This window comes from Perca flavescens, chromosome 15, assembly GCF_004354835.1.
Source record: "Perca flavescens isolate YP-PL-M2 chromosome 15, PFLA_1.0, whole genome shotgun sequence".
In the NCBI taxonomy this organism is placed as follows: Eukaryota; Metazoa; Chordata; class Actinopteri; order Perciformes; family Percidae; genus Perca; species Perca flavescens.
Genome location: NC_041345.1, coordinates 10,286,007 through 10,305,394, shown reverse-complemented (window position 1 = coordinate 10,305,394; position 19,388 = coordinate 10,286,007). Strand labels below are relative to the sequence as shown.

General features: G+C 40.0%; 1 protein-coding gene across 1 annotated transcript; it reads left to right on the top strand.

The window, feature by feature from the left end:
- The first annotated feature begins 4,363 nt into the window (after positions 1 to 4,363).
- On the top strand, positions 4,364 to 13,367 carry cacng1b (calcium channel, voltage-dependent, gamma subunit 1b). The gene is made up of 4 exons (XM_028599210.1): positions 4,364 to 4,604; positions 11,151 to 11,225; positions 12,674 to 12,811; positions 13,135 to 13,367. Exons 1-4 carry the CDS (start codon positions 4,364 to 4,366, stop codon positions 13,365 to 13,367), a joined length of 687 nt encoding a protein of 228 aa, XP_028455011.1.
- The last annotated feature ends 6,021 nt before the right edge of the window (positions 13,368 to 19,388 follow it).

The following is a 19,388-nucleotide window of genomic DNA, read 5'->3' as shown; positions in this document are numbered from 1 at the left end:
ATGCAATCTGGCATAGGTCATACAATTTAATTTACCATTTCATATTCAGGCAATCACACACTGGTTTTGCTTTTATCGGTCAAAAGGGTCAATCTATTAAATATCCTTTTGTGTAAGGTAAAGTACAGTACATGGAGGCTATATTTTTTATTCATGTGTATGCAGCAGCTGTACTTCACTGTATGTGCTTATATTGATTCATGGCTTACTATTATTGTGAAATAAGCACTTTCAAACTCAATTATTTTTTAAATAAATCAACAATTAACATTTGCTAATTGGACGAGTTGTATAGGAGTTGAAATGTAGGCACCTACTGTATTTTTTTTATATTTCAACCTCTGGGGACCATGAATGTCTGTAGAAAATTTTATTTGAATCCTTCCAATAGTTGTTGAGATGTTTCAGTCTGGAAGCGGTGGATCGACCGACCAACAGACTGACACTGCCATCCCTAGAGGCATGCTGCTAACATGGTTAAAAATCCACAAGGTTATTAAATTGATGCAAAAGAACAAACCTCCAACTATGTATAACAGGATACAGAGACAGATGTATGGGATGTATGCAAAAAGAATTACGTCATAAGCATTCACCTCAGTGTAGCTTGATTTCCATTGAAGACCTTTGATTGCTGTGTTTCATTCAGATGTCTGTGGCTGACCTTCTCTGAGTCCTGAATGACTCTTCAGTTCGGCTGTATACGACTGAATCAGTAGGCTATTACAGCCTCAGAGTCTCTACATTGTTTGGCAAAGAAATAAATCATTCAGCATCGTGCTGATGGCAGCGCTCTTAGATCAAAATGTTAAAAAGCCATCAGAGAGATACACCTGACCAAATGAGGCTTTTTTGCAATCTCTAAACACATTTACCGAGCTGATTTATTCAGTGAGCAGACTGAATCTTTCTTTTCTCAATGCGTGTGAATTTCAATTTACCGATTGAAGAAAAGAGTGTGGGCAGAGAAATAGACTATTGAGATGAGGTTACATTTCTTAAATTTCTTTTTGCTTGGTCAAATTTTTTTTTCAAGTGTTTTTGTTTTCTTAACAATAATGTCTTCACAGATCTCTTTATTTGGCCAAACGCAGCAGCTATGAACATGCAAGGAAAAGCCATATATCACCTATATTGCAATATAAGCACTGTGTCATATACTTGGAGCACTCTCTATTTTAATAACCATGGTATGGTGTGCCTCATATTATTGTAAAAACAAAATGAAAACTACATTACCCTGATGTGCAATTATGCTGGTGAGAGGAGCTGTTGATCTAGCTGGGGAAATTATCTTTTGATAGTGATATCTGATGTACAACGGTTACATCGGCTCCTTGTAATTTCCACCTAATTTCATTTTTCTTCAATATGTGCTCATTAACTCACAATTCACTGTCCCACATCATCTAATCTTCATGTTGATCGATGGCCCCAGCTTTTGCTGGACAGGTCAAATGAGTGACGTTGGCGTCAGCGTGTATGGTAACTGATCCCGTTGTTTTAGAGAGGAATATTAACATGACCCTCATAGAAATGGCCTCGGGGCATGGGTAATCTAATTTAGCTTGAGTAATGTTGCCTGTCATTAGCAGATGAATACAGTCGGGTCCCTCTGAAGGCTGTGCAATCTATTCTGTTATGGGTAAAATTAGCCACCAGTTAAGGCGGTTTTTCATCCTGGAATAAAAATTCTGACAGGGAAGCTGGCAGCTGTAATTGAAGTTAATCACTGCTGAGTTTAGATGTGTCAATCCTGATTTCAGCAGAAGTGATTTTGTATGTTTCTGACATTGCTCTAACTGTTCAGGTACTGAAAAGCTTGCCGGTGATGTTTTTCTGGTAATGTAGTCAGAGACTCTTGCCAGATGCTGTCATCTGTTTCAGTATTTCTCATCCCTGCTCGCTTGATAGGAGGTGATCCCTCCAGTAGGAGTCACTTGTATCGTTGATGAGGTGTCACTGCAGCACACTGCTGGCTGTTGCTTGGAGACCCTGCAGCTGTGAGGTGTTTGGTTTCTCCATTGTCACCAGGGGAGTGTGAGCATATGAAGCAGGTCAGAGGGTCACCCAGAAAGACAGGCTGCGCCGAAAGACACTATCATTACACACTTAGAAAAGCGGTTGCTCTCACAGCCTTCTCCTCTGGGACAAATAAAGGCAGGTTTGCCACAAATGCTTCCAGGTGGAACGTGATAATGAACACAACTGTCTCTCATCTCCTCTCTTTTTAAGCTAGCGAGTGAGATGATTTATCTTTGATAATCATTTTCCGGGTTCAGTTAGGTACCAATGGTGTTTACAGAAAGCACTTTGGCTCTCTCAGTCATTTTCTAAAAAGTGTGCAACATCAGATTTGCTGTGGTGTTTCTGTCCAGCTCTCTTTTTTATACACACAGACATGAACACATATTTAATATAATTGGGGTATGCAATATACAAACAAACAGACTTTCTCTGTCTCTGTTTTACGCTCTTACACAAACACACACACACACACACACACAAACAATTCTCTGGAAACACTTTCCCTTTACCTCTTGCCCTTTCAACATTTTGCCATATGGCGTTTTTCCATACTGCTCGCCTCAACTTTACTCGCCTTTTTTGTTTTTTCATTACGAAAAAAAGTCCCTGGTACCTGCCAACAGGTACTTTTTTTAGCATCACCTCCGTCCAGGTTCCAAGCGAGCTGAGCCGATACCAAAAGGTGACGTGAAAACCTGCAGACTACTGATTGGTCAGAGAGAATCGTCACTAATCACTGCGTCATTGCTAGCGACAGACGGGGGTGTCCTGAACAAAACCGCCATTTTTAAATAATTAAGCCAGCGGTGTGTTTTTTTGCTGCCTCCAGCTTCTTTTGAAAAAAAAATTTGCCTTCTGGCTGTGGCAACAGCTGCATGGCGAGAGTCAAAAACAACACACCTTTGACTTTCTGTGTGTTTGTGTTGCGTTAGGTCACGGCAGTTTCCTGCGGCGTCGCTATGACGACCAGCCACGCTCGCCTCACGCATGAGGGGGTACTAAATCTGCAATGGAAAATGGAGGACGGGGCGCTGCGAACAAGTCGAGTCGAGTAGAGTCGAGCAGGTAGCATGTAATGGAAAAACGCCATTAGTGTGTTAAAAACCTAGAACTGTGTGAGAGTTGTCAGGGCTGAAAATGGGCCAGAGTCCTGTCTAAAGTGGGGCACAGCAGTTTTTAAAAAGTATGCCCATTACCCAAGTATTTCATAGGGAAAAGGGTTGATTGTGCCTTTAAGATGTATCAGTTTTTTTTCCATCCTCAATATGTAAGCCTCCAAAAGCATTTGTGTGCCAAATCCAATTATTATCTCAACACATCGTCAAACATAAAAATGAAAATCTTTGAAGATTTGCTTTACAAAAAGGAGACATACAGCAGCATGTCACAGTCACTTTTAGGATTTTCCAATTCATTAAATAAGAATATATAAAGTATAAATTGAGAACTCACTCTATTTTGACTTTATAAACTGAACTTCAAATATAAGCGATCCTATGCCAAAGCTCTTTTTTCTGTCTTTCTGATTCTGGATCAGCTGCTAGCTACAGGTGGGACCCTTGTCTCAAGCCTTAACTGCTGATTGGCTGGTTAAGTAGATCAGCTCCTTTAGATGACAACTAATAAATGAAATCTCTCCCCCAGGAGTCCCCTGGCACACAGCGCCTGAGACAATTGAGCCGGATTGGACTGAATAAGAATATGAAAGACAGAGAATGGTTCAGATAAATGGTAGATTGATAACATCAGTATTTGGCATTGTGATTAAATATTGAATAGCACTGTCAACACAAGTTTTCATTAGATGTTGTAGTTAGAAGTGCACAACTAGAACGGTAACAATCAATAGACTGTGCCTAAACTTTAAATGAAAGTGTCTAATCCTGACCTGGACTCTTGTCAACACCAGAATGGTCGAGCGATGGGTGTTAGCAGTACCTCTTCATCTCGTTGCTGAATGGCCTTAGCTCACCAAAGGCAACTTGGGAGGGAGAGGAAGCGAGGAGAGAGGTAGAAACTAGGGCACTGCTATCTGGCCCCCTTTCATTAACCACCAGGCACAAGGCAGAGAAAGAGAAAGAAAGAGCTGTGGACAGGAGGGTTGAAGCTGTAGACAAGACGGTGGAACATCTGGAGTCAACACCGGACGTCAAGCAACCGAAGACAATCAGGACAACCTTGTCTGTCCTAGGCAGTCTTTACGATCACACACACACACACACTCACATATACACACACACATACACGCTAGCATTTTACTTCATCGTGTCAAACACGCGTGCAAACACGGGCACGTGCACACACACACAACTTTGCACACACATCGAGCAGCAACATGTTTGAGGAGCAGGCGACTAAGGTCAAGATCACGTCCGTGGTGATTGTGGTGGGCATGTCGTCGATGCTGGCGGCGGTGGTGACTGACCACTGGGCCGTGCTCAGCCCCCGGGTAGAGAAGCTCAACGCTACCTGCGAGGCGGCCCACTTTGGCCTCTGGAGGCTCTGCAAGAAAAGTATCTTCATTGTGGAGGAGGACCCTCAGGGCAAAGGCTGCGGCCCCATCAGCTTACCTGGAGGTACGGAGTATTTTGTTCTTACTGTTGGTAAATGAAAACCTGCTGTTTGATGACTTTTTTGTTGTTGTGCTAAGTGTTGAGGTTAACATTTTACAATATATTCTGACTTAGCGGTAAAATGAGATTTATATTTGTTATCAAAGTGAATTTGTTGAGTTGGTGCTGACTATCAGCTCACCTGGCTTGAAATAATCCTGGATATATTGTCAGGGTTAGGAGTTTTTATTTTGCTAGATTTAGAAACCCAGAGAAAGAAAAAGCTGGATGATAAATATTTATACTGCAGTTTTGCTTTATGTATCTGTGTAAGCATACAAGTCAAAGAAAAGATTGACTTAACAGCTCTGCTTGCTTTCATATACTCACTTGTATCACAGTTAGAATTAAGCCTTGACTTTGACATATGTGGATTTCAGCTATGCAGTACTGGTGTTTTGCCATCACTTCACAATTTTCAACAGTCCCTGTACATGTATATCCAGGATCAGACAATGCAAACAGTATTCACCCCTACAAAATATATTTTGAGGAAAATATTTTCCCTCTTGACTTCTCAGTGGAAGTCAAGAGGGAACAGAGAGGGTTGCAGTCTGAGGTTGAAGTGTCTGTACATAAGAGCAATTGTGCTCAGCCTTTTCTACCACCCTGTTTCAGTCCAAACACGTGTTCATGTGAGTAACAGTTCTATAGCCAGCTTCTCACTGAAGCCATCATTGTCTTCCACAAAGGATGTCTCTGAACAGACTGCCAATTCAGCACAGTCGAACAGCTGAAGTCAAGTGTGTGATGGAAGAGCATCGCTGTTGTACTTCACAGTTAACATGACAAAAACATGAATCTGTTCTGTCTGGGCTGACAGACTCTCCATGGGAGAGATGAGAAATGAAATCCACGTTACCTCACAGGAAGTGTTACAGCATACTTTCCGACTCAATATAGATGCTATTTAACTTCAACATCTCTTGTCTGGCTCCCAGTGTCACAGCAGGTCTGAGATTGGCTTTGATCAAACCAGATGCAAGATTGTCTAGAGAGCAGTTTTAGGGAATGCACCTAATTCAAGCAGTATTTTCTGATACCACTGATAAACCTTGGTTTGATCAATGTTTAAATGTACCCATTGGCAAACTCTTACCTAATGGAAGTGAACATTACAGTAAAAAAAACAAAAAATAAGCATTCTTTCTGGTATTCAAAGATATGCTTCACCAAAATAGCCTTGTAGCTTTAATTATAAGCCCTGTTCGAACAGAGCCAGCGCTGGAATAAAGAGCGTCTAGCTGGCCTACGGCTGTGTGCGCGTGCCTTGAAGCCTAACAGAGAAATTTCACTCTGACTCTATCATTGACTTAGCCTCCGACTCCAGCACCTCAGGATCAGTACAGGCCTTAATGAAGTGTGGCTTTCACTCCAGCTCACGAGTTAGAGTACACCTGGGAGACTCGGGAGGGAGGAAGGGGATTGGGAAAGAAAACACAAGTCTCCGTGGGCGGTTGGAGGCAGGGATGCCTCTGTTGACGGGGAAAGGGGGATCAATTTTATTTTTTACTTTTATAGTATGCATTGAGAGTGGGGGGCTTTCAAGTGAGGGCAGGTAAACAGAGTATGTGACAGACAAGAAATGTGACACACTGAGGGCCTCCAGAACACCTTCTTGGTGTAAAATATCTCTAAAGAGCTGTAGTTGGAGATTTTACCCCATGGACCTGTGAAATGTGTGATATGTACTTAAATATGATGAACGATCCAGTTATACCGGTAACCCCCACAACCTGACAGCAGCATTTAAACAGTGTCAAAATATCTGTGTGCAGAATCCCAACTGCTTCTGCGATACTCAACACAATCTGGAATGGATAGGAATCACAAGAGAGAAGCCATCTGACAGACTAGACTTGTCGGCGACTCACCTGTCTTGCTTCCAGCAGCGAAGGGAGTTCAGCCTTCAGTTGGCTGCCACCTGCCAGAGTGTGCGGCAACATGATATCAGCAGCTTTAATGGTTTTAGTGGTTACATTCCCACAACCACAGAGGTGTTTCTAAACTATGCTTATGAGGGAAAATGAGTCATTCTCTCATATTACCTGAAAAAGGTCTAGGGATTTGGTGCGTGGCTCCACAGCTCTGCCATTTGCTCCCACGTCAGGCTCAAGAGTTTGTGTTATACAAGCCCCTCTGTCCCCATTTGTGGCCCAGGTGCTGTAAGAAATGGATCTGCGAGTGTGGTGGTGTGTCACTAATCCTAGTCCTCTGCGTCTTTGTATGTAGCATGTGGATGACTTTGGGTGAGATGCTGATTGGCCAGTTACCACCTTCAGAAAGTGAGTTTCAATGACCATCTGATTGTCCTTCACCAGTGGCCAAGAGAAGGCATCTACAGGTTCTTTTTCTATCCACCACCCAGTTCAATCTGGTTGATGTAGTTTGACAGCAGAGAGGACCACAGAGAAAAACTGAAGGCCTGGCTGGATTCACATTTTGAGTGCAATTTCACATGTACAATAGTGTTTCACATGTGATAAATTCACAGGTGTTTTTAAGGGAGTCAGTGTTTGCACTTAACAAGCCAGCCAACCTGTGGCAACACCGTTACATTTACACACCTCATAACGAGGTCTGCAACACGGAGTAGTATTGACTGTTTCCATTGATTTTATAATGCAGTATTAAACTTAAAATACCATTGGGTACTTATGAACAAATATTACAATAATTTTGTCTCAACATTTTGTGCAAAATACACTCAACAATTGCATAACCGGCCATTGAGTTTTGAGCCTAATGGAGTAGCTAACAACACAACTACAGCAGTGTTGGGCAAGTTACTTCCAAAATGTAACACATTATAGATTACTAGTTACTGTCATTTGAGAGTAATTAGTTATATTACAATATTACTGTCTCTGAATTGTAATGCGTTACACTACTTTTGCATTACTTTTGAGTTACTTTCACCAAAATAACAGCGGAAGTTTGATTTGGCAGCTAGCTTGTGAATTTCACCACCGGATCAATAAAGTCTCCTCTTTATCCACTTTAATACATCATAGATTATTCATAATATTTTGTATAATTAATATGAATAGGCAAAGTAACTAAAGCTATAAAAAGTGTGTGTCGTAGTGTTTAGCACATAAGCACAATGATGTAAAAAAAAAAAAATACCTGAGTAGTTTGTGAGTGCACCATAACAGATTACATCCGTGATGAACAGTATATACAAGCAGGCGGTGATTGGACCTAATAACACACATTTGCATTTTCCCAAACGGGGGGGGGGGTGGGGAGTTAGTCGTCACGAGGCACGTACACAAACACCTTTTCATGTAGGCACAATTACACTGCTTTTGTGAAAGGGTCGCATAACAACGCCAGCGAAGCGTTGAACCAAAATGACTTTTGAAATGAGCTTCCCACAAATGACGCATAACAGCTTGAGTGCTGTAAAAATCAAACCCTTTGTGGATCGCATCATGCTGCTCGGATTGGAAATAAAGAGCGTAAAAGATGCTTTTGTGCGCAAACGTGTGTTCCTACACATATGGGCGCAAAGAAGAAGGAGAGGAGATTATCATCAGATATGTCTTAAAGCTTCCAAGAGGTCAACTTTTCTAGTCCTAGGGAAAGAGATTGCCACCCGTGCACTTACACCTTCAAATAAAACATCCTTCTCCTCTGCTTCTGTCAGAGACACAATGCTGGTGCCCCCAATTCATACCCTCAAAAGCATTCTTGTCACCTTGAGCCACCATTTTCACTTTCTAGACGCCCAATAATTTTCCTGTCTAGTCTGCCAGCTTTGGGTGCAGAGCCAAAACTGCGGAGGTGTGGCAACAAGTTTCAGGTTTAAAATTTCTATCACTCCCATTTCAGATATATAAAAGGAAAACATATTAGACATTCCATCACTAACCGAATGAGATGTCGTTTGTGTTGACTACGAGGATGACATACAAACTTTAATGTTTTGAATTTCACAATAAAGGTCAGGCACACACACACACACACACACACACACACTCATACATGCATATACTTACAAGGGCCGTGAGGACTCTTCTGTGCTGCTGTGTCCCAGTTATCAGACCTCCTAGTGGAATAGCCATTCAAACCACCACCACCCATCCTTTTCACATTGACCCAGAATTAGTCCGTCATTCAGCGTGGCTATAAAAGGACAGCCCCCCTATCCACCCATCTCCTAAAATAACATTTTCTGTAACACTCCTGCAAAAGATATAGAAGCTATTTTCAAGACCAAATGTGAATTGTCATAGTTAAAAACATGGAAATGCCATCCTAGAAACCAACAGTAAAACGAAAAGGAAAACCACATCAATACTAAACTTAAAGAGGAATGAAAGACAGAGTTGAGGTGAAAAATAGAGACAGGTTTACTGTAATAACAGAGGAAAGGAAGGTAAGGGTAAAAGAGAAGCTGCATGTCAAAGAGAGGAAGGTGGTAGCAGAGTTTAGTGGAACGAGGCGAAACTAAAATGACAAGCGATGCCTCGCTCTAATCACTCTCACCCACTGGAACTAAATCTCCCCATTAGCATGACTGCAAGGTCAATGATACGCATCCAGATGTTCTCCCCCTCAGTAAATGTTCACCATCTAAATATGTTGGCAGTGTGTTTTACTTTCATTACAAAATGTGGGTAGTTGCACTTGTTTGTTTTTTAGCAAACAGTAACAGTAAAGTCAACCAGTATGATGTGTCATAGTTATGGAAACTGGCAACAAAAGTTAAAGTTTTCCAACTTTTTGGCCTAGCATACTGAGGCTGCCAGTGACAAGAAAGTAGCAAAGTGGTTAAATCATTTGGATGAATCACACCTGAGAAACTGCTCTTCCTTTCTTATATCTGTTTTAGCACCAAGATAAAGTACTGAAGTAAGAACCGCCCATTTTGAAGAAGTTTTAAGCTTTTCCTGTCATTGTGTTGATTTTTAGTTTATGAGTTTAGAACCATATTTGCTGTCCGTGTTATAAAAGCTATTTGTTATTATGGAATGACTCAAAATGGCAAAATCACAGAAACACAAATCACATATTGTAATACTAGAACAGTCTTGCCAATGTAGCTGATGACATGGTTGGATAACATTTAGCAAAATCACCATCACAACACATTTAGCCCATATCATAGCAACCGTAACTAGGAATTGCAGCTCTGTCGAGCTTTGGATTTCTCGATTATTACTCAGAAAACTGCATAAGTGCCATGCTAGAATGAAAAGCTTGACAGGCGTAGCGACAGTAATTAAGTGGGAGGTGGGGCTTAACAAGAGTTAATTACTCAACTTAAAAAAATCTGTCACTATCCTAACTTTAATTTTCTTTCCTATCCTTCTTAATTCACCGGGATCACGCAGAAAACAAGAGGCTCAGGCTTTTGAAGCTTCCTTTGTATAAACCAAAGGTCTTTTTCTGTTGTATTTATGTAGTGAAGAGATAATCTTATATCTACGCCCAAACACATATTAGCTTACATTAGTTTAGCCTCAGAGGTAAAGACAGCGAATGAGAGAAGACTAATTCCAATAATATATTTGCAGATCCACGCTGCTCCGATTCTCCCCAGCTTGTCCATCCCCTCACACACACACACACACACACACACACACACACACACACACACACACGCACATGCCACATGCACACACTCCTCTTGATATGCCTTTACATTGGTAAATAGATAGGACTAGCCAAGACCAGCAGCAGCCTGTTGCTAGGTTACGTCTTTAATGATTTTTTTTTTCATCCTGGGTAAAATTCTGGGTAACAGTGCCTCGGTTGCCTTGTACACACACACACACACACACACACACACAGAGACACAGACACAGACACACACACACATACATACACACAAATTGTCCATCTCTGTGTAGACAGAGAGAGCACCTGTCTGCTTTATGGGTTTAATCTCAGCAAGAAAGGATGGTGAGTGGAGGAAATAGGGAACACTGACTTGGCCTTTACGTCCACTCCACCCGTTCCTCTCACAGCCCAGCTGCCCTTAGATAGAGCCAATAGATAGATGGATGTATGGGCAATGACTGCACCCAGGAATCGTTTTCCTATATGTTGAAGATTGTGAGTTTGGGCAACCAAAGTGCAGAAATGTGTCATTCCTGTGTACACTGCATACACAGCCAACATGGTGAACAGTGAAGGATTTGAGTGTATGACTTTTTATTTTAGGATAACAGTGGAACGTGCATCAGATGAAACAGCCAAAGAGGAATGTGCTGCAACAGTTGTGCATGTTGATTCTTTACTGATCTAAAAAAATTTACAATGGCAAGCACAACCTTGTGTTTCCTTAATGTGTTTTGTTTGTGTGTGTGTGTGTGTGTGTGTGTTTGTGTTAGCTTTTTTAATGGGATCCATTGAGAGATTTCCCGTTTACGTTGATTGATATTGCAGACACACAGCTACATACAACCTGAGCCACATGCTCTCTTCCCCTTTTGTTTCATCTCTCTCTCTCTCTCTCTCTTTCACACCACGTTCCTTCTTTTCCTGTCTACTCTGCAGCACAAAACTGTTCCTACTTCAAACACTTCACCTCGGGGGAAGAAGCTGAAGTTTTTGAAGTGAAGACCCAGAAAGGTGGGTGCCTCCTCACTGCCTCTCAGAATACATGTTACAACAGATCTGTTTTTTTCCAGTCCCAACTTTCTGTGTAAATAAATGTGTACAGTGAATCAGGGAACCCAGCATTTTCTATGTGGATATATGCTCAGATATCAAATGTGTCACATACAGTATAAGACCCCTAATATACACATATATTACAACTCGGTCTCCTACACATTCCTTTAATGTGCAATAGCATTTCTGTTTTGTAGGAAATGTTGATGCAGCCTGGTTTTTTTTTTTTCAATATAATGAGGAAACGTTTGAACCCAAACTCATTAAATGCACACCATCCTTTATATAAGGTTTTTTTTTAAATCTGTTCCAATATCCTCAGATTTTCATCTTCTTATCCTCCCGGCTTTGGTAAGATTGTTATTTTTTTAAAGAAAACATATTTTTAGGGAAACAGCTCCTCTACTTCCTTATGTTTGCTAGCCGACCCTTTCAGCTTTTGACTATAGACGAACACAGGGAAGCGTGTCTTGGGGAACACAGCTAGTTACTCATAACGGCAGGCAATTACAGAGTTCTTATATGGTCTATTATTATGGAAACGTATTCCTTTACATTAATTTAATAGTCACTTTTTAAAACTGTAACTACATATATAAACACAACATGGTGTGAATATATAAGAAGAGCATTGGTTGAGTGCATTTTAAACAGGTATAAAAAAGTATTTTCAAAAGCAGGTGCAAAACATTATGTAAAAGATGAAAAAATAAAATGAACAGTGTCAAAGGGGTATAGAGCTTTATTGTACAAGCAGAGAGTATTACATATAATAAAATACAAGAAATAAACGATTAAATTTGGGCAGCCTGAAAATCTGATGGACGTGACACAAAAAAATTGGCCAGAAACATGCACATGTGAAATGCATAAAGCGACTCACGTGTGTACTCATACAGACCGACAGTCCTCAAACAGACAGCTGACCTTCACTGGAGAGATTAAGTGTAAGGTTATTTTACACTCAGTGTTACTCCACAGTGCTCCAAGGATCATTTCTATCACAGTTGGAGTGTTATACAGAATGAAAGACTAGATTATCTTCATTTGAAAGCAGAGAGAGAGAGAGAGAGAGAGAGAGAGAGAGATATGCTCTAATCATCTTGTTATAAGCCTGCAGCATCTTATCTGACATTATTGCCAGTTTGAATAGATAACTGTTGTTTTTAAAGTGAGGCAAATTTAAAGGCTAATTGTCTGTGTCATAACTCGCCTGAGTGTAATATTGAAACAATTATTATGTAAACGAGACTGCAACCTCACCTTCTGCTCCCATACCACTCTCTCAATATGTTATTGCTGCCACTTTGCTGTCTCTCTTTCCTCCATCTCTTACTCACTCTTGCCGCCTCACTGTTTTACTTTGTGTCATATCTCTCCCTTTTTGTTTCCTTTTACTGTCTCAGAGTACAATATTTCAGCAGCAGCCATCACCATCTTCAGTCTGTTCCTCTTGATCCTGGGCACCCTCTGTGTCATATTCTCTTTCGGGAAGGGACGCGACTACCTGCTTCGGCCTGCTGGGATGTTCTTCGGCTTTGCAGGTCAGACGTGGCAAATAATGTGAATCACAAAACAGGCTCTGTCTGCTACAGTTGTCTCTTGTGTTAAAGCTGAAGTGAGGTGTGTCAGTGTCATCGTTGTGCACACCTTTTCTTTTGGCGATGGATATTATTTAGGCTGCTAATTAAAACGAGTTGACACAGATTTTCTAAATCATTTGGAGGTGGCAATAAGGGCTGAGAGTTGATGTAGCTTTTATAACAGCATTTGATTAAACAGTAATGACAACAAAATGACCATGAATGCGAGTGAAGCATCTGCTTTTACAATCATAGCAACCAATTCTTTCTATTTTGGCATGCAGGCCTTTGCATCGTCATTTCTGTCGAGGTAATGCGCCAGTCTGTCAAGCGCATGATCGCCAGTGATGAGACCATCTGGATTGAATACTACTACTCCTGGTCCTTTACCTGCGCCTGTGCCGCCTTCACCCTGCTCATCCTCAGTGGAGTGGCCCTGCTCCTCATCTCCATGCCCCGCATGCCACGTAACCCCTGGGAGACCTGCATGGACGCTGAGCCTGACACCTTAGATTAGCCACAGGTGATGCAATGTCTGAAAGCCTGGTTAAAATGACAAACAATACAAGTGGTTTTGCAACATTTGCCCTTTAAATACATATCCCATCCCACATAAACTAACATTATCTGTTTGTTTTTTTACAAGGCCCATGTTGTGACAACATACCTCATAAATGCAGATGTTGGAGCTTTCCACAAGCACCTGAAGTGGGCCCTGCTTGTAACTGCATTGCCATGTGACAAAGAAGTACCATTAATGATAAACAAAACAACTAAATGTGCATCATAGAATGCCTGTTTGAAGCAAGGTATTTTATTTTTTATTTTTTGCTAATTGATTTTCCTTCACACTGCACTAAAATTAACTGCAACCAGTGGATGACTGGATGTCAAGAAAGGATCAATCTAGAGATGTATTGTGTACTTTGGAAACAATTTGTAGTAAAAGATGCAAACACACCTGAATCACGCTTTAAGGTGTGGATAGATCTAGGTCAGAGACTTGTAAAGTGCCAAGTTTCACAAAACAAAGAATGGCTATAGTGCTGGAAAAATATGTTTAAACATATAATGTAAAATGACTTATGGTCATTAGTGGCTAACCTGACAACATCTAAACAGTCCAACTGCAGTTATTGTAATTCCTACTGTGTCTGACACTCTAATGAAAGTAAAATGACTTTAGGACAACAAGCAGACTAGACCAGAAAAGATTGGACTGCCAGTTTGAATAGATAATTGTACCACACTTAACCAGATAAAAATGGTGAACCATTGCATTGTTACACTTTGTGTAAAGTGAAGTAGTTAGTCGTTAAAATGGGTTACTGTCACTGCAGCCCCTCTTTTCTCCAAGGACTTTCTACAATCTATCTAGGCCATTGATTGTCTAGAGTGAAACCACTTGCCTGATGCTCCCTTCTTGACATCAGTCATTTATTTCAGGTAAATGTTCAGCCCCTCAGTCTCTGGTGACTTAAGTCCAAGACCTCTAATCCATAATATTGTCTATAGTATTGGCTGAACCTCAGGCTTATGCTTCATGTGTTAGCAAATGTCCTCTGCTTTAAGTGAGTAGTAAAAAAATAAAAATAAAAATAGACACCAGAAATATATACAGAAAAACCTGTCCTGAGCAGCCATTGTCCAATCATAGTAAAATCAGCAACAGCTGTCATTTTGGCTGACGGTCGCCAGCTAGAAGTGAGAAACCTGCTTTTGTCGGAAATCAAGGACTGGACCATTGCTTCAAAAATTACAAAAATTTCGAGGCAAATCCGGTAAATCTGCATTTTTTTTACAATTGTAAACTGCATATGGAAAGGTTGACACTAAGGGGGGCGTGGCTTATCAAATTAAAACTCACTTAAAACATTGCCACATAACTGTGGGTTGTGAAAGTTGTGAAGCATACCTTCACATAAAATATATCATATTTAATCCAAAAAGAATATCTTTAAAATGTATTCAAAAAAGAAATGTTAGTAGCACTTATATTATTTTTTTTCACAATTTGTTAAATTGTGTTATTTTTCTTTTGGGGTCAAAAATATTTAGGATAAGTACGACACAGATGACTTTAATTTAAGCATTGCCTATAATTGTTAAATGGTACGTTAAAGCTTGAAGATGTTTCTGTAGACAATTATATTTTTGCTGTCTGCTTCAGATGGACAGACTTGTTTTTTAAAGTTTTATTTATTTTTATGTTCAAGTCATTCGGTAGATGACCTTTTCGATTCTACTATAGTACAATCAATACAAAACACACAAATCAGATTTCACCTGACAGAAGTAATTTTTATTTGGCTCTTTGTCCCTGCTTGGTTTCACACAAGGGTTGTATATTGTTAGCAAATCAGCCATCTAAGTCTAAAACATTATTTTGACTCACTCTGGCCCCGAAGTGTTTCACAGAGGAACACAAGAAGAACTGATTAAATTTAGCTCTGAGGTCCTTCTGTGAGGAACATTTCCATTTTTCTTACTGCAATCACAAAGGCTAATGAGTCATTGTACAGGTTTCTATTTTAGAAAACTGAAAGAATACCTGTTTTATTTTTCATTTTATTGACTTTTTTATATAAATCACATGAATCCTGCCATCACATTTAGCTGAACAGGACGCAGCTGCAATTCAAATGAAAATGAAATATGAGAGATGTTTAATACAATATATACAATAAACCTGTAGTAGTTTCAGGACTCACCCAGAGTTTTGTATTTCTTGTGAACAATACACCTCATTTGTATTTAATTTTAGATTTGTAAGTGTTCTGAATATATATCCATGATAGTCTTTTTTTTCCCTTCAAATGAGCAAAAATAAAAATGGACCCCTAAAAAGGTCAATAATGCTGTTTGATGTAGGTATGACTTCTTGTGCACAGGTTTATGGGTTTATGGCCTTCTGAACCAATATGTATTGATGCATAATCATGTCAGTTCCCCTCTGCTACTGTGGGAATTCTTTTACTACACATAAAGCATGGTTTCCTCCATATGTTTTTATATGTGCACCTATAGATAGAGAGAGCCAATGGATGTACATTCATTCAGGAAATAAAAATGGTATTTCAAGTCTTTTCTTTACAGAAAATTCAACTATTCTTGTGTCATTGCTCACACATTCACAGAGTTGCTTAGGTCCAGGGATCTTTTGAATTGTGAGACAAACCTATTGGAGACCTTAAACACTGCAGGTCAGGGCTTTTCAAAAGCAGATGTATTAGATGCACAAAGGTCCCTAAATGATTCATGAACCCTTTTCCTTAGAGCAATGAGAGCAGCATGAGCAGAGCATACACTATTTACTCTCTGCCGCCTACATTGGCTTTGGAATTCCCTCTTGGTTTTGTTTTGTATTGTTCACTCAAACACAATCCCAGTTTCCATACCGTACATGTGAGAAACAATGTGTTTAATATTATGCTGATTAAAATAACACGCACAAAAATGTTGTGCCTTTGGATCACACATTTGTTGTGCCTTTTATTAACTTCTGCATAGTCCAAGGTTAGAGCACAATATATTGTATATAGGCTTGCTGATGATTTCTAAGTTAAGGTTGACTGTATTCATTAAACTGGAAAGCCATGATTTAAACTTTGTCCACAGGCGAATGTGCGTTCATAAATAATGTAAACTTGCTTAGCAGACCAATAAATAGACAAATAAATAACCCATTAGAAATGTACCTAAATCTATAGCATTGTGTAAAAAACAAAACCACACAGCCCATGTGTGCTACACCCTCACACTCATCTCTTATTCACAGAAAAATATGTATAGCCTATAGGTATGTGTGCATAGGTCAATAATGCTGTTTGATGTAGGTATGACTTCTTGTGCACAGGTTTATGGGTTTATGGCCTTCTCAACCAATATGTATTGATGCATAATCATGTCAGTTCCCCTCTGCTACTGGGGGAATTCTTTTACTACTCATAAAGCATGGTTTCCTCCATATGTTACCACACAGCCCATGTGTGCTACACCCTCACACTCATCTCTTATTCACAGAAAAATATGTATAGACTATAGGTATGTGTGCATACGTACACACCAGTTTAAAACAATATTATTTATCACATTAGATTAGATAACAATTTGCATTATATATCACATACCTGTAGGGGAAGTGAGTATAATGAGTAAAATATTATGGTTGCAAAATAAAAAAAATATATAACATTAAACATAATTTTCGTCTACGCATGTAGATGTGAGTTATGGAAATCACTTTGGTTTGTCTATTGGTCCCCTATTTTTAGTATCGTATATAAAAATGTGCACCTGATGAGTTCTGAATGCTACTAAGAAGAAGAAAATATTTTACTAGGAATTAAAATCTTATCAGAAAGGCTTCTGGACATGATGTGACCACGGTAGGTGTAGTCTCAGAAATGTTTTGTCTTACCGTGTCACTTTTGTCGATGAGGAAAGCAGACTAACGTATCGGTCATCCGGTCCTCTGAGTCACTGCTATGAATGTAAAGCCATCAGTCCCTTTCCTGACCTCTGACTGAGAGCTGTCAAAGCGGTTACTATTCTCTACACACAGCAGGACAGTACACATATTTTCCATTCAGCGGTGTCTCTGAGAGAGTGAATGAGCTGGCACAAAAAGGTTTAATATCACTGGGTTAAATTTCTTGCACGTCTGGCGGACAGAGAAGAAACAGACAGCAACAGCAACAGCAACAGAGAGACATGTAAACACCCTGAAAAATTATATGGACACAAGCTGGCCATGGAGACCAACAGACAGAAGTAAACATGCTCCTCCAAAGAGCTACAAGCAAATGAAACAATGAAAGGTACAGAATGACTCCAAGTGCAGTATTTTAACAAACTAACGCCCAAACTAAAATGGCTCTGAATGCTGCTGTTTTCTGTGGATCCATCCCAATACCTAATTTGCTAATTGCTTACTTTTGTGTAACTTGTTGTAAGAACAGTGTGGGTAAGACAGACACTGATTTCCGTGTGTACTTTCCATTGTACAGCATCTTCATGATCTGCTGTTGCTGATAGTATACTACATTGTCATGTTCTTCTACCTTTTCTGGCCAAAAGGTCTTACTAAATCCAATCTGAAGAAAAAGTCACTGACACTCACTTCTATCTTTCTCCACTGTGCTTATCTAGGACTATATTTCTCTTTCCTCAGTTAAACCTTCCTCTCGTTCCCTCGCACATTTAGCCAGTTTCTATCCTTCCTCATCATCATGTCACAGTTTCTCTATCTCTCTCTGGTACTTCGCATGCCCAATTCTCTCTCTTCAACCAGATTCTTTTTTTTTGGCCTTTTCTTTCTTTGTCTCACATCATTGTTGTTTTCTGATCTTTCTATCTACTTTCTTCATCGCTTATCTCTTTGCTGCAATTTATTGCAGATTATGATGCCCCATCCTTCATTCACCATGTTTGTTTTTTCAGTCTTCTGAGTCTGCTTCAATCTTCTCCTCTTTTCTCCTCTAATTTTCCTCTGTTTCCTCTCCCGTCTTTGACACTTTCCTCTGCAGGCAGTGACAGTGAGTTCCTCTCCCCCTTCTTTTTTATCAGCTTTTTCTTTCCTTCTCCCCCCTCCCCTCTCCCCTCCCTCCCCCTTTCTATCTCTCTCTGCTCCAGTTCTCTCTCAAGCAGGCACTCTGCTCTCTAATGACTTGGATCGGAAGTGACTGTTGAGAGGAGATAGACCTGTAATAAGGCAATCCAACCCAGCAACGCACTACCAGTGTTTCATCTGTACCTAGTCCTGCACTCCTGGCCTGGAGGCAGAGGAGCTGACATAGCATGGATGTTGAGATGAAGGGTTGAGAGTACTTGACTAAATCACATATGTTTACTGGAAAGTTCAAGGGGTTTAAGTTGGTGTAAAATATACATTACAAACACAAGAAGGTGTACATACAAATACTTCAACAAACACAAGCAAATGTATACACACACACACACAAACACACACACACACACAACACACACGCTTAGGTCCTGCTGCCATAGGCAACAAGAGTATTCAAAACTCTCACTGTTTTGTTTGTGAATTTTAAATCCAACTCTGTTTTTACTATTCAATAGGGAGGGGAGGTGGAATAAAAGGTTAGGGAATAATTGCCCAAAACACACAGACACACAGACACACAAACGCGCAGGAAACAATTGATGAGCATGGAGGCGTTATTCAGTCCGGCCCTTGTGGAATAATAGAGCACAGCCATAATAGATTTTTTTTTTCATTATGTAAGAGAAGAGCGGAGACAGGAAGAAAAGAAATAAATAGGACACACGCTGACAAAGCCAGCAACAGGTAATTACAGAAAAAGTGTTTGTTAGGAGCAAACAGCTACTGTCATTTCTTGGTTTCCCCTTGTCTACGTTTCTTTTTCTTTAACTTTGTTGTTGTTGTACCTGTTGTCATTTAATTTCTTCTGAAGAAAATTACGCAACATTAGGGAAGAAATGAACAATACCGGGAGCCTTATATTAGTTTGCATATAAACCTTCTGATAATAAAAAAAAACACGTTCTGACT

Excerpts from the sequence above, each read along its gene's own strand:
- cacng1b (XM_028599210.1), top strand. The coding sequence starts at position 4,364 with ATGTTTGAGGAGCAGGCGACTAAGGTCAAGATCACGTCCGTGGTGATT. Across the intron at positions 4,605-11,150 it reads CCCCATCAGCTTACCTGGAG|CACAAAACTGTTCCTACTTC; the intron begins GTACGGAGTATT and ends TCTACTCTGCAG. Across the intron at positions 12,812-13,134 it reads GATGTTCTTCGGCTTTGCAG|GCCTTTGCATCGTCATTTCT; the intron begins GTCAGACGTGGC and ends TTTGGCATGCAG.